Source organism: Schistocerca americana, chromosome 4 (genome assembly GCF_021461395.2).
Source record: "Schistocerca americana isolate TAMUIC-IGC-003095 chromosome 4, iqSchAmer2.1, whole genome shotgun sequence".
NCBI lineage: Eukaryota > Metazoa > Arthropoda > Insecta > Orthoptera > Acrididae > Schistocerca > Schistocerca americana.
Window position 1 is genome coordinate 384,774,968 of NC_060122.1, and position 14,284 is coordinate 384,789,251.

Genomic DNA, 14,284 nt, shown 5'->3' on the forward strand with positions numbered 1-14,284 from the left:
GCATTTGTCTGCACCAGTCTGTATGAGTTCTACATTTGTCTGTACCAGTCTATAGTTAAGTTTCCGTCTGCACCCAAAAAGATTACCATATTCTTGTACATAGCCATGAAGATAAATGTATAGACATTTTGTCAAGTACTAGAGATATATGTGAGAATAAGATTAACGTACCAATACCAAAGGAACTTCAGATTGTCAATTGTAAATAGCATCCAGAACCAAGTTAAGTAATTTTTATGCTTGTTATTATTTTAATAAATGTGTGTGAAAATTAATCAAGTTCTGTTTAAAGTTGGTCACCGTCAGTCTGCTACTCTAAGCCTGCAAGTGACATTTCTATTGTCTGACCTAACAGCAGAAGATAAGGACGCCACAATAAGACCATGAGACATATTGCTAACACTCGCCTACTTTGTTAGAGCGACAAGTCAAATAATCTGATGGTGTGTGTACTGAAGGTCTTACAGTATGCACACCACAGAAGGTATCAGTAAAAAAATTCATTTTCGCTTTTCTTGTAGCTTTGTATGTCAGGTTTATTATGATGTGCCCGTCATTTCGTTAATGGTCATAGTCATTGTGATATTGACGTGGAAGTAACACACTGCGCGAAATTCGAAAAAGTTTGCAATTAAAACTAGGGGTCATTATGATTTTGCATTTGGTGCATATTACATAATTTTTTGATGCATGTGAAGTTTAGCTAACATATTAAATTTTTCTTTAGACTTGGATGGAGGTTTCTATGTATCACCAATCTGGAGAAAATTGATCTGATGTAGTGCACTCATTTACGATAGCACTGTGCTAGCGATAAACCCAGAGTGAATCATCCACAACATTCCTCATATTTCACAAACAGCTAGAGATATCGAAATGAGATTTTGGCAAATGATAGCTCACTAACAGGAGAGTATTTTGCCATATGATTATTATGCAAACTTTTATTAGCTACCATGTTATTCCACTAACTACAGACTTTTCCAATAAAAGAATGCAGTTTTTAAGGGCCACCGATAGCTGGTGAAATAAGAAATGCTTTTGAGTTATAGTCATTACATATTTAATTTATTCTGAGGATGTGCTTCTTCATAAGCTGCTGACCTTGCTTTTCCTCAGTCCCTCACTTAATAAACTTCATAAACCATTGTTTCATAATTCTCTCGAAATTGCATCTGCACAACATGTTAGTGAGGTTAGGCTGCATAAACTCCACTGAGCTTTGGCGAAAGAAGCAAATTTTAACATGACAACAAGACAAATGTGTAGGTTTTACTCAAAATTTCCCTCTTGTGACACTTCTCTAAAAGTTACAAATGGCTAACAAACCAGGCGTGAATGAATCACTGCATTTTCAGAGGAATTCTTTTTAGATGCTACCCAAAGAAGAGGTGACAATTCTTTTTGAATGGTCACCAAACAGGTGTGGGCGAGAAGAGGCCCCACTTCATATTTACAAAACACTGTAAGTGTAGGCTTCAGTTTATCATGGCACTTCCACTCCAACGCTCGGCATTTCCCCTACAGCGCCTGCTTGCAGCCCCCCCCCCCCCCCCCCACCATTACTCTCCCCACATTTGCCCTGCTGTCTGCACATGTAATGGCCAAAGTATTCTGCATGCACTATACTCGCCAGGCGCCGCATATGGAGCATGTTCTCTGCATGTGTGTCTTAGGATGAATGGTGTTGGCTTAAACACAACCAAAGGTGTAAGGATCGAGGAATGTTTAATATCTGAGCATGCAGGGAGCAAACTAACATGACAGTCTTTTGGTTATGTTGGCCAGCGTATTGTGTTATAACTCGCCACTTTCCTTGTGTCTTTATTTCTTCCCCAGAATCACTCCACTGCTGTTCAGTGTATGATACATTATAAGCATAAAGTGATGAAAATTGCACACTCGCACGGGACAGACACGAATTAACATACCCATAGAAATTGTTTCTAAATGTCTGTCAATTAAATTATAAAATATTGTACTGTGTAAAACAGTAGTCGTTTACATTACCAACCTTGACATTATTGTGTAAAAAGATTTTGTTCGGTTTATAACTTATTTTTAGGCCTTCCCTTCGGAATAACTACAGTAATTACTTTGATTTTCGATAGCTGATTTCTTTCTTACTGCTTTGAAAATTAACAGACCAGTCAAAATATTAGTCACTGCTTGGAGACATCTCGTTAATACAGTAACATATCAGTTGCATCTAACCCAGGCAGTTGCCTCAATCCATCGAGAAAGAAACTTCACAAATCTGTTGAGGTAGGGGATACTGGCGCACGTTTATGCACGGAGCACATTTTCACAGAGCACTTTTCTCGGGAACCTTTCTTGCTAGAGCACTACTGACAATGGGAGATTAGTGCTGCCATCTACTGAGGGCTCTCAGAAACTTCTCTGCACCAAGTGAATCGTCTTAGCGTGAAGAATATATTAGTGATTCAGTGCAAGGTGAGTAAATTTTGTGACTGAACTAACGAATCTCCTAGGGAGCATATGATCAAAACTGAAAATAAATACATCTTTGTTTACAGGAGATTATTCAACTTTAAAGTTACATTTACATAATTTTAAAACCTGAAAATTACTACTCTAGCTTCAAAACTATTTCAAACATAGTGATAGGACACATTCATGCAGTTCTATTATAGCACATTCACACACAATTTTGCATTGCCATCTTAACTGATATTCCAGCTAAGGAAAGATTAAGACAACAGCTGCTGGAACTGCAATGTAAAAAACTGAAGGCACATGTGAATAAAAGGTAGAAATTGCTAAAAAAACTCTACTTTAACCTAATGAATTTCAAGGGAAAAAAATTAATTTTATCGGAGCAAGGACACTGATAACGTCTAGAAATTGATAAAACTAATAACAAAAGAAAATGTCAATTAGTGTTCTGCCCAAAGTCAGGTTTTCATATGGTAGTTCTCTATGCTCTCCTGTCTTTTACCATTCCCTTCAGTCGCACAAAATTTCAGTTACTTTTTATGTCATCTGTGATCTTGTATCTCCTCCTTCCTCTCAGTCTCCTCTCACTATCCAGTTCTTGCGCAGCATCTGCTAGCAAGCACACCTGTCTCAATGAATGTCCCATCCAGTTATTTTATTTATTTTATTTGCATGTCAAGTTCTGTAGGACCAAACTGAGGAGCTAATCTCCAAGGTCATGGAACGTGTCAATACATGAAATTACGATGTAAAAATAATAACAGATAATAACAGACAAAAAGTCAAGCCATAAGTTTAAATAAATGCAATCAACAAAACAATAAGAATCAGCTTTATTTTTCAATGAACTCCTCCACAGAATTGAAGGAGTGACCCATGAGGAAACTCTTCAGTTTAGATTTGAAAGCGCATGGATTACTGCTAAGATTTTTGGATTCTTGAGGTAGCTTATTGAATATGGATGCAGCAGTATACTGCACACCTTTCTGCACAAGAGTTTAGGAAGTCCGACCCAAGTGCAGGTTTGATTTCTGCCTAGTGTTAACTGAATGAAAGCTGCTTATTCTTCGGAATAAGATGATATTGTAAACAAGAAATGACAGAGAGGACTATATACATTGAGAGGCCAATATCAAAATACTCAGACTCGTGAAAAGGGGTCGACAAGAGGTTCGCAGACTTACGCCACTTATTACCTACACCGCCCATTTCTGAGCAAAAAATATCCTTTTAGAATGGGAAGAGTTACCCCAAAATATAATACCATACAACATAAGCGAATGAAAATAATCAAAGTAGGCTACTTTTCGTGTCGAACAATCACTTACTTCAGATACCGTTCGAATAGTAAAAATGGTGGCAATAAGTCTGTGACAGTTTACTATCTGTCTGAATACCTAGAAATTTGAACTGCTCAGTTTTTATAATGGTATGCCCATTCTGTAAAATTAAAACGTCGGATTTTGTTGAATTGTGTGTTAGAAACTGTAAAAACTGAGTCTCAATATGAGTTAGCGTTAGTTTATTTTCTACAAGCCATGAACTTAGATCAGGAAATGCACTACTTGAAACCGAGAAAATGTTACACACAACATCATTGACTACCAAGCTAGTGTCATCAGGAAACAGAAATATTTTAGGGTTAACTCTAATACTAGAGGGAATATTGTTTATATAAATAAGGAACAGGAGTGGCCCCAACACTGATCCCTGAGGCACCCCCTCCCCCCCCCCCCCCATTTGACCATACCCTACTCAGAACCCACATCACAGCCACTCTCAACACTGTGAATAATGACCTTTTGCTGTCTGTTGCTAAAAGTAAGAGATGAACCAATTGTGAGCTACTCCCTGTATTCGGTAATGGTCCAGCTTTTGTGATCAACACAATTGAACACCTTAGTTAAATCAAAAAATATGCCTACTGTTCGAAACCTTTTGTTTAACCCATCCAGTACCTCCCAGAGAAAAGAGAATAAAGCATTTTTAGTTGTTAAACTATTTCTAAAGCCAAACTGTACTTCTGATAGCAAATTGTGTGATGTAAAATGATCAATTATCCTTACATACACGACCTTTTCAATAACTTTAGCAAACACTGATGGCATAGAAATTGGTCTAAATTGTCTGTTATCCCTTTCTCCCTTTCTATAAAGCGGCTTTACTACTGAGTACTTCAACCGTTCAGGAAACTGACCATTCCTAAAGGAAAAATTACAAATATGCTAAAAACAGGGCTAACGTGTGCAGCACAGTACTTTAGTATTCTGCTCGGCACTCCATCATATCCATGAGAGTCCTTAGTCTTCAGTACTTTAATTATTGACTCAATCTTCCCCTTGTCGGTATCACAGAGGAGTATTTCAGACATCAATCTCGGAAAGGCATTTTCCAAGAGAGATATATGATTCCCAGTAGAAACTAAATTTTTATTTAATTCACCAACAATCTCAGACAATGATTGTTAAATACTGTACATATATCTGATTTATCAGTAACAGAAATATTTTTATACAAACTGACTTTATATCGTCGACTTTGTGCTGAAGACCAGACACTTCCTTCACAACTGACCATATGGTTTTAATTTTATCCTGTGAATTATCTATTCTATTTGTGTACCACATGCTCCTTGCCTTCCGAATGACATTTACAGGCACCTTACAGTACTGTTTGTATTAGACTATTGTAGCTTGAGTGTGACTACTTCTAACATTTTGATGTAATTCCCACTTTGTTCTACATGATATCCTTATCCCACTAGTCAGCTGGATTCCAGCGAGGAAGTATCTAATACTTTTCTATCCTACTCCTTCTCGGTGTGAGCCCGCCAAAATTGTCGTTTGGGCCAACCTGAGAGCATGTACTTTATTTCGCCTGTCTGAACCTGCTAACAATTTTGTTCTGGAAGGTTAGGCGTCGATTTTTGGAAGATTCCAACCCGAACTATCCGAACTCCTCTTTCCAGCAACTTGCGAGTGCTGCCCTGTGGCACATCGCTGTTCCCAATGATTATGAATTTTATCAAAGTACATCTTACCACAGACTTTCTGTGACTTTGTCTACTCAGTGTTTACACTCCCCAAGGCATTAGACAAAAGACTTGCCTGTGGAGGCGCCCCATGGCTATTGCACAATATTGCCATGTCATCACAGGGCGTGCCGTTTACATGGGTGATCTGCTCTTCAGATAAAACTTCTACATTCATATTCGCCAACTGTCGACGTCAGCGCGAGTTTACTGAAATCAGCGCGCAAAACCCTCAGAAACACCCTTGAACGTTTCCAGAACGAATTTTCACTCTGCAATGAAATTTGCACTGATTTAAGAGTTAATGGCAGATTAAAACTGTGTGCCGGACCGGGAATGGAACCTAGAACCTATGCCATTCACGGGAAAGTACTCTACCAACTGAGCTCAATTCCTCTGGAAACAATCTCTAAACTGGGCTAATCCATTTCTCCAAAAGTCTTTTCTTCCAGAAACGTTAATCTCGATAGGTGCACAGGAGAACGTATATGAAATTCAGAAGGTAGGGGAAAGTAATTGGGGACAGCCAAGCTACGAGGGCGGATCCGTGGGTCATGCCTGGACAGCTCAGTAGGCACAGTGCTTGCCCGAGAAAGGGAAAGGTACGTGGTTCGATTTCCAGATCGTCATACATTTTATTTTTCCAGGAGTCTCATTCATGAACGTGCTTGGAGCGAAATCGGATGAAGACTTAATGAGCCCATATCATATAATACTTTTCTGTCTCAAAATGTAAAATGTGAAAAATGGCTGAGGTCGAGTGTGACATCATTAGAGGCTCAGACGAGGTTGAGCATGTCGTCAGAGATGTCGTAGGACTTACAATTGCCCAGATCCATGTTGTTGTGAAGTAGATACATCAGAACAACACTGAACAAAATCATCTCTTTGATTGGCCTAAGGGATTGAATGACAGTGACAGCTAAACTCTGAGTATATTCTGTGAACCGAACGTCATTGATCCTTGTCAGCTATTGCTGGAGACTTGCTTTGCGTCTGGGGAACCAGCTGAAACTTGCAGCAGGTCGTCACAGCATTCATCATCAGGACGGCCACCGTCGAAGAGCGAAAAATGCTTGAGCAGCAAAGAGTCGAGTGTGGGTAGTGCGCCAGTATGGATCAAAGCATGTTACAATGCAACCCGAAGCAGATTTTGATTTCACATTTGTGCAAAGAGGCGGACGTTCGACCTGGCTGTTTCCATTTCACAGAACAGTTATTTGTGTTACTTTAGTTAGATGAGCTCTTCGCTGACCGTTTGTTGTGTTGTTCATTGTTTCCCAGATAACCAGCTTCTTATGCTGTGCTACGACATGTTTGTTGCTGGCTCGGAAACGACAGGCAACTCTCTCCGATTTGCTTTCCTTATGATGTTACGACATCCTGACGTCCAGGAACGAGTGCACAAAGAGATAAAAGAAGCAATTGGCACCCACAGGCTCCCAACACTAGAGGACAAAGACAGGTACTTAGATCAACCTTACAGTGATGAACGTATGAGAGAACATCGTTAAGACTTCACAGCCAGAAATTATTTGTAATTTTGTTACATATCTAACCAATTAATCTTATTTCTAGAACTGACTTACTTAACAGTTTAACATACACTAATATAAATATATACACTCCTGGAAATGGAAAAAAGAACACATTGACACCGGTGTGTCAGACCCACCATACTTGCTCCGGACACTGCGAGAGGACTGTACAAGCAATGATCACATGCACGGCACAGCGGACACACCAGGAACCGCGGTGTTGGCCGTCGAATGGCGCTAGCTACGCAGCATTTGTGCACCGCCGCCGTCAGTGTCAGCCAGTTTGCCGTGGCATACGGAGCTCCATCGCAGTCTTTAACACTGGTAGCATGCCGCGACAGCGTGGACGTGAACCGTATGTGCAGTTGACGGACTTTGAGCGAGGGCGTATAGTGGGCATGCGGGAGGCCGGGTGGACGTACCGCCGAATTGCTCAACACGTGGGGCGTGAGGTCTCCACAGTACATCGATGTTGTCGCCAGTGGTCGGCGGAAGGTGCACGTGCCCCTCGACCTGGGACCGGACCGCAGCGACGCACGGATGCATGCCAAGACCGTAGGATCCTACGCAGTGCCGTAGGGGACCGCACCGCCACTTCCCAGCAAATTAGGGACACTGTTGCTCCTGGGGTATCGGCGAGGACCATTCGCAACCGTCTCCATGAAGCTGGGCTACGGTCCCGCACACCGTTAGGCCGTCTTCCGCTCACGCCCCAACATCGTGCAGCCCGCCTCCAATGGTGTCGCGACAGGCGTGAATGGAGGGACGAATGGAGGCGTGTCGTCTTCAGCGATGAGAGTCGCTTCTGCCTTGGTGCCAATGATGGTCGTATGCGTGTTTGGCGCCGTGCAGGTGAGCGCCACAATCAGGACTGCATACGACCGAGGCACACAGGGCCAACACCCGGCATCATGGTGTGGGGAGCGATCTCCTACACTGGCCGTACACCACTGGTGATCGTCGAGGGGACACTGAATAGTGCACGGTACATCCAAACCGTCATCGAACCCATCGCTCTACCATTCCTAGACCGGCAAGGGAACTTGCTGTTCCAACAGGACAATGCACGTCCGCATGTATCCCGTGCCACCGAACGTGCTCTAGAAGGTGTAAGTCAACTACCCTGGCCAGCAAGATCTCCGGATCTGTCCCCCATTGAGCATGTTTGGGACTGGATGAAGCGTCGTCTCACGCGGTCTGCACGTCCAGCACGAACGCTGGTCCAACTGAGGCGCTAGGTGGAAATGGCATAGCAAGCCGTTCCACAGGACTACATCCAGCATCTCTACGATCGTCTCCATGGGAGAATAGCAGCCTGCATTGCTGCGAAAGGTGGATATACACTGTACTAGTGCCGACATTGTGCATGCTCTGTTGCCTGTGTCTATGTGCCTGTGGTTCTGTCAGTGTGATCATGTGATGTATCTGACCCCAGGAACGTGTCAATAAAGTTTCCCCTTCCTGGGACAATGAATTCACGGTGTTCTTATTTCAATTTCCAGGAGTGTATTTTACTTTGACTGTACATCTAGATAACTAGCAGTGACTGTATACAAAATTAATCTTAGAAGCTCGTTTTGTTTTTCAGTCACCTGAACTTTTATAATTTCTTTGTTGTATATTTTGATTCATCTGTACAGTTATCAGTTTGAAAATTTCTTTTTTGCATGTCATCTAAATTTTCTATTATCTGCTATCAGTATGGTTCCTGCATTTTATTTCTTTATAATCTGATAATCTTCATGAACCCTCTTGCATATGTTACATTGTCACGATTACTCTGTTGAGCTTCTTCTGAATATGAAATTATTAGAATTCTTACTTGGGTTGTCATCTTTTCACTGTTTCGTAATCCTTCATCTTCCTAACTTGAGGATCACTAAAACTGCTGACTACGATAACTTTGACATTTGTTTCTTTTTTCCGTCCTTACATGTAATTAAAATATTTATTCGACGAGGATATTTTTTTAATAAAAGCTTAGCAGTGTATCATAAAAGAATGATCCATACACAAGACGTACACTAGCTTAAAAAAGTCAGCATCGTGAAGAAATGACTTCATATTTCCTGAACTCTGCAGTGCTCGGGGTCCCTATTCGTCAGTACATGGGGTCTGTCTCGCCATGGTTTAGCTGTCGTTGTTCATTCGCGTTTCCGCTCCACAGTCACACCGCAAATAGTTCACTTGGGCAGCTTTAGAAGGGTTGAAATGTCCGTGATGGATTTGTTACTAAGATGGCATTCAGCGACTAGACCAGGTTTGAAGCCACTGAGCTCGCCTTACTTACCCGTTCCGTTGTTACCGCTTCTCTACTGACAACATAATACGTCCTTCATTCTTTTTTACTGGCGCTTCCGTATCTCTTAACATCTAACGGTCAATTCCGTATTACATAAGGGTGTCCGGTTACTTTTGATCAGAAAGTGCATCTTGGAAGCTAGAGTGAAGAAAGGTAAACCTACTTCCATGGAATTTATAGATTCACAGGAAGCTTTTCCCACTGCTAACTGGAACATACTCTGGAATGTGGTAGACATAAAATACATGTAGCGAAAGATTATTTAGAACTTGCACAGAAATCAGATTGCAGCTGTAAAAATCGAAGGACATGAACGGCAGGAAGTAGTCGAGAGGAAAGTGAGTTAGAGTCATAGCCTATCACCAGTGTCATTCAATACATTTTGTAAGCAGTAAAGGAAACCAGAAAGAAAGTTGGAGAGAGAATTAAAATTCAGGGAGACGATACAAAAACCTTAAGGGCAGTCAATAACACTGAACTTCTGCCAGAGACAGCAGAGGACTTGGAAGACCAGTTGAACGCAATGGACAGTGTCTTGAAAAGAGGTTACAAGCTGAATATCAACAAAAGTAGAAGAAGGTTACTGGAGGCTAGTGGAATTGATGCTGGGGGAATACGAATAGAAAGTGAGACACTGTAAGTAGTAGACGAGTTTTACTACAAGTATTGTTCAATAAGTAATGCCCCACATTTTTTTCTCAGAACATATTTATTGGTAAGAGTCATAATTTGGTGACAATATACATCAACTCATCTTGTCCATGTCCTAATCTACAATACAGTCTCCATCACGTACTATGGCCATACGCCAACGTTTTGAAAGAGCATGTATTCCCTGCTGATAAAAGCTCTTGTCCTGTAGGCATAGCCATTTTTTCACTGCATGGCTGACACTCGTCATCTTCAGGGTGTGTTCCCTGTAGAGAATCCTTAAGCGGCCCACAGTCTGAGGATGCCAGGTCTGGACTGTAGGATGGATGAGGCAATGATGTCCAACCCAATTTGCGATGTGTTTCGGCGTTCTCAAAGTTGTGTGTGGGCTTGCATTATCGTTTTGGAGCAAGATTTCTGCTGGATTCTTGTCTGATCGAACACGTCGGAAATGGATCTTCAGTTTATTCAGCGTCTTTACGTATGCCTCTGAACTTATGGTTGACCTTCTTAGCATCACATCCACGAGAATGACGCAATCACCATCCCAGAAGGCTGTCACCATAATTTTTCCAGCAGAGGGGATTGACTTGAATTACTTCTTCTGTGGTGATTGAGGATGATGCCACTCCATGGACTGCCTTTTTGTTTCCGGAGCAATGCGGTGCACTCAGCTTTCATTCCCCGTAACTATCCGTGACAGAATGGCCTCTCCGTCGGTCTCAAAACACTCCAACAATTCAGATGAAATGCCCTATCTTTGATTCTTGTGGTCCGCTGTGAGCATTCGTGGAACCCATCGTGAGCACCTCTTTTAACATTCGTGAGTCTCGATCATTGTAGAGGCACTTCCAATGCTGACCGACAACTGTAGAGCCAATTGTCGAGTTGTGATGCGCTGGTCGGCACGAATAATGGCATCCGCGCGATTCACCATGTCTGAAGCAGTGGCTATGAAAAGACGTTCCGAGTGTGGCTGATCTTGGAGTTCTGTTTCTGAATTTCATGAGGCTGTAACTTTCTTTACCCATCACCCAACTGTACTCCTATCAATTGCAGTATCGCCATACACTGCACACAAACGTTTATGGATGTTGACCACGGTTTTTTTTCTGCACACAAGAATTCACTAGCAGCACACTGCTTGTAACGTAGTAGCATGTAGACGCCATTTTGACGCTGTACTACGGTTGTGCCATTTACCAGAACGATTCGAAACTTCACCGGCGCACAAAACTAACATCAAATTTGAAGCACCAACAAGGTACATTAATGGCTATTTAAAAAAAAAGTGGAGCATTACTTATTGAATGACCTTCGTACTTAAGAAAAAAATTGTGGAACTAAAGAGGATGTAATATGCAGATTTGCAATAACAAAAATAGCTTTCCTGAAAAAGAAGAATATTATAACGTATAAAATTAAATTTAAGTTTTAGGAAGCCTATTCTATAAGTATTTGTCTGGTACTTAGCCTTGTAAAAACGTGAATTGTGGATGACATACAGTGCAGAAAGAAGAGAACAGAAGCTTTTGAAATGTGGTGCTACAGAAGTATGCTGAAGATCAGATGGGTAGGTCTAATAAAGAAAGAAATATTGCTGATTCGAACTGAGGAGGAAAGAAATTTATAGTATAACTTGATTAAAAGAAGAAATCAGTTGATAAGATACATCCTGAGGCATCAAAGAAAGGCGAGGAAAACACTGCAGAGGCTCAGCAGGTTCAAGTGGATGCTGTTTGCAGTAGTTACGGAAAGATGAAGTTTGGGCAGGATAGAGTTGCATGATCAGACAAGTCTTCGGACTGAAGACCACTACAACAATTCTTCAACAAATTCGTTACGTACAGACTAAGGAGAGAAATCAGTGAACAGTTAACTGAAGTACAAACACTTTATTAAATAAAGAACAACTTAACCGTCGTGGATCGCCATACTGTGGCAGTTTATAATTGTGCGCGATTGTTTAAATTTTGGGAGCAGAATAACAAATGTACCGCTCGGTAAGGGTGGCTGCGGATGATTAGGTACGCAGTACTGAAACTCCTGATTTCATACTGCCAGCTTGAGAACTGCGCGTAGAGCTGACTAGACGACGGTAAAACTCCGACAGACGCTTTGCGAGACGACTCCCGACTAACCGGAACTGCTTGTGTGTTGCGACCTTCCTTACCACACAGCGGCGCGGCAGTAGCAGATGGGAACTCTGGAGGGTGTGGTCAAAGGCTCTCTCGGATTGGCCCCACAGAGGACGCTGCACTCGCTTGCAGCATACTTTCGGAGGTCACCTTATGCTGGAGTCTCGACGTTGTTGTTGTGGTCTTCAGTCCTGAGACTGGTTTGATGGAGCTCTCCATGCTACTCTATCCTGTGCAAGCTTCTTCATCTCCCAGTACTTACTGCAACCTACATCCTTCTGAATCTGCTTAGTGTATTCATCTCTTGGTCTCCCTCTACGAATTTTACCTTCCACGCTGCCCTCCAATGCTAAATTTGTCTTCTATACATGTCTACACTTCAAATAAATACTTTCAGAAACGACTTCCTGACGCTTAAATCTATACTCGATGTTAACAAATTTCTCTTCTTCAGGAACACTTTCCTTGCCTTTGCCAGTCTACATTTTATATCCTCTCTACTTCGACCATCATCAGTTATTTTGCTCCCCAAATAGCAAAACTCCTTTACTACTTTAAGTGTCTCATTACCTAATCTAATTCCCTCAACATCACCCGACTTAATTCGACTACATTCCATTATCCTCGTTTTGCTTTTGTTGATGTTCATCTTATATCCTCCTTTCAAGACACTGTCCATTCCGTTCAACTGCTCTTCTAAGTCCTTTGCTGTCTCTGACAGAATTACATTGCTTTTGTTTCCTTTACTGCTTGCTCAATATACAGATTGAATAACATCGGGGGGAGGCTACAACCCTGTCTCACTCCCTTCCCAACCACTGCTTCCCTCTCGTGCCCCTCGACTCTTATAACTGCCATCTGGTTTCTGTACAAATTGTAAATAGCCCTTCGCTCCCTGTATTTTACCCCTGCCACCATCAGAATTTGAAAGAGAGTATTCCAGTCAACATTGTCAAAAGCTTTCTCTAAGTCTACAAATGCTAGAAACGTAGGTTTGCCTTTCCATAATAGTAAGTTCAGTATTGCCTCACGCGTTCCAACATTTCTACGGAATCCAAACTGATATTCCCCGAGGTCGGCTTCTACCAGTTTTTCCATTCGTCTCTAAAGAATTTGTGTTAGTATTTTGCAGGTGTGACTTATTAAACTGATAGTTCGGTAATTTTCACATCTGTCAACACCTGCTTTCTTTAAGATTGGAATTATTATATTCTTCTTAAAGTCTGAGGGTATTTCGCGTGGCTCATACATCTTGCTCACCAGATGGTAGAGTTTTGTCAGGACTGGCTTTCCCAAGGCCGTCAGTAGTTCTAATGGAATGTAGTCTACTCCCGGGGCCTTGTTTCAACTTAGGTCTTTCAGTGCTCAGTCAAACTCTTCACGCAGTATCGTATCTCCCATTTCATCTTCATCTACATCCTCTTCCATTTCCATAATATTGTCCTCAAGTACATCGCCTTGTATAGACCCTCTATATACTCCTTCCACCTTTCTGCTTTCCCTTCTTTGCTTAGAACTGGGTTTCCATCTGAACTCTTGATATTCATACAAGTGGCTCTCTTTTCTCCAAAGGTCTCTTTAATTTTCCTGTAGGCAGTATCTATCGTGCCCCTAAAGAGATAAGCGTCTACTTCCTTACATTTGTCCTCTAGCCATCCCTGCTTAGCCATTTTGCACTTCCTCTCGATCTCATTTTAGAGACGTTTGTATTCCTTTTTGCCTGCTTCATTTACTGCATTTTTATATTTTCTCCTTTCGTCAATTAAATTCAATATTTCTTCTGTTACCCAAGGATTTCTACCAGCCCTCGTCTTTTTACCTACTTGATCCTCTGCTGCCTTCACTACTTCATCCCTCAGAGCCACCCATTTTTCTTCTACTGTATTTCTTTTCCCATTCCTGTCAATTGTTCCCGTACGCTCTCGTTGAAACTCTGTACAACCTCTCGTTTAGTCAGTTTATCCAGGTCCCATCTCCTTAAATTAACACCTTTTTGCAGTTTCTTCAGTTTTAATCTACAGTTCATAACCAATAGATTGTGGTCAGAGTCCACATCTGCCCCTGGAAATGTCTTACAATTTAAAACCTGGCTCCTAAATCTCTGTCTTACCATTATATAATCTATCCGATACCTTCTAGTATCTCCAGGATTCTTCCATGTATACAA

The 14,284-nt window shown here is 41.6% G+C and overlaps 1 protein-coding gene across 1 annotated transcript in view; it reads left to right on the plus strand.

Moving 5' to 3' along the window:
• LOC124613041 (methyl farnesoate epoxidase-like) overlaps positions 1-14,284 on the plus strand; it is a 191,913-nt gene that overhangs the window by 148,972 nt on the left and 28,657 nt on the right. The window contains exon 6 of the mRNA XM_047141609.1: positions 6,773-6,953. Within this exon, the coding sequence (XP_046997565.1) occupies positions 6,773-6,953 (181 nt within the window). The remainder of the gene's footprint in view (positions 1-6,772; positions 6,954-14,284) is intronic.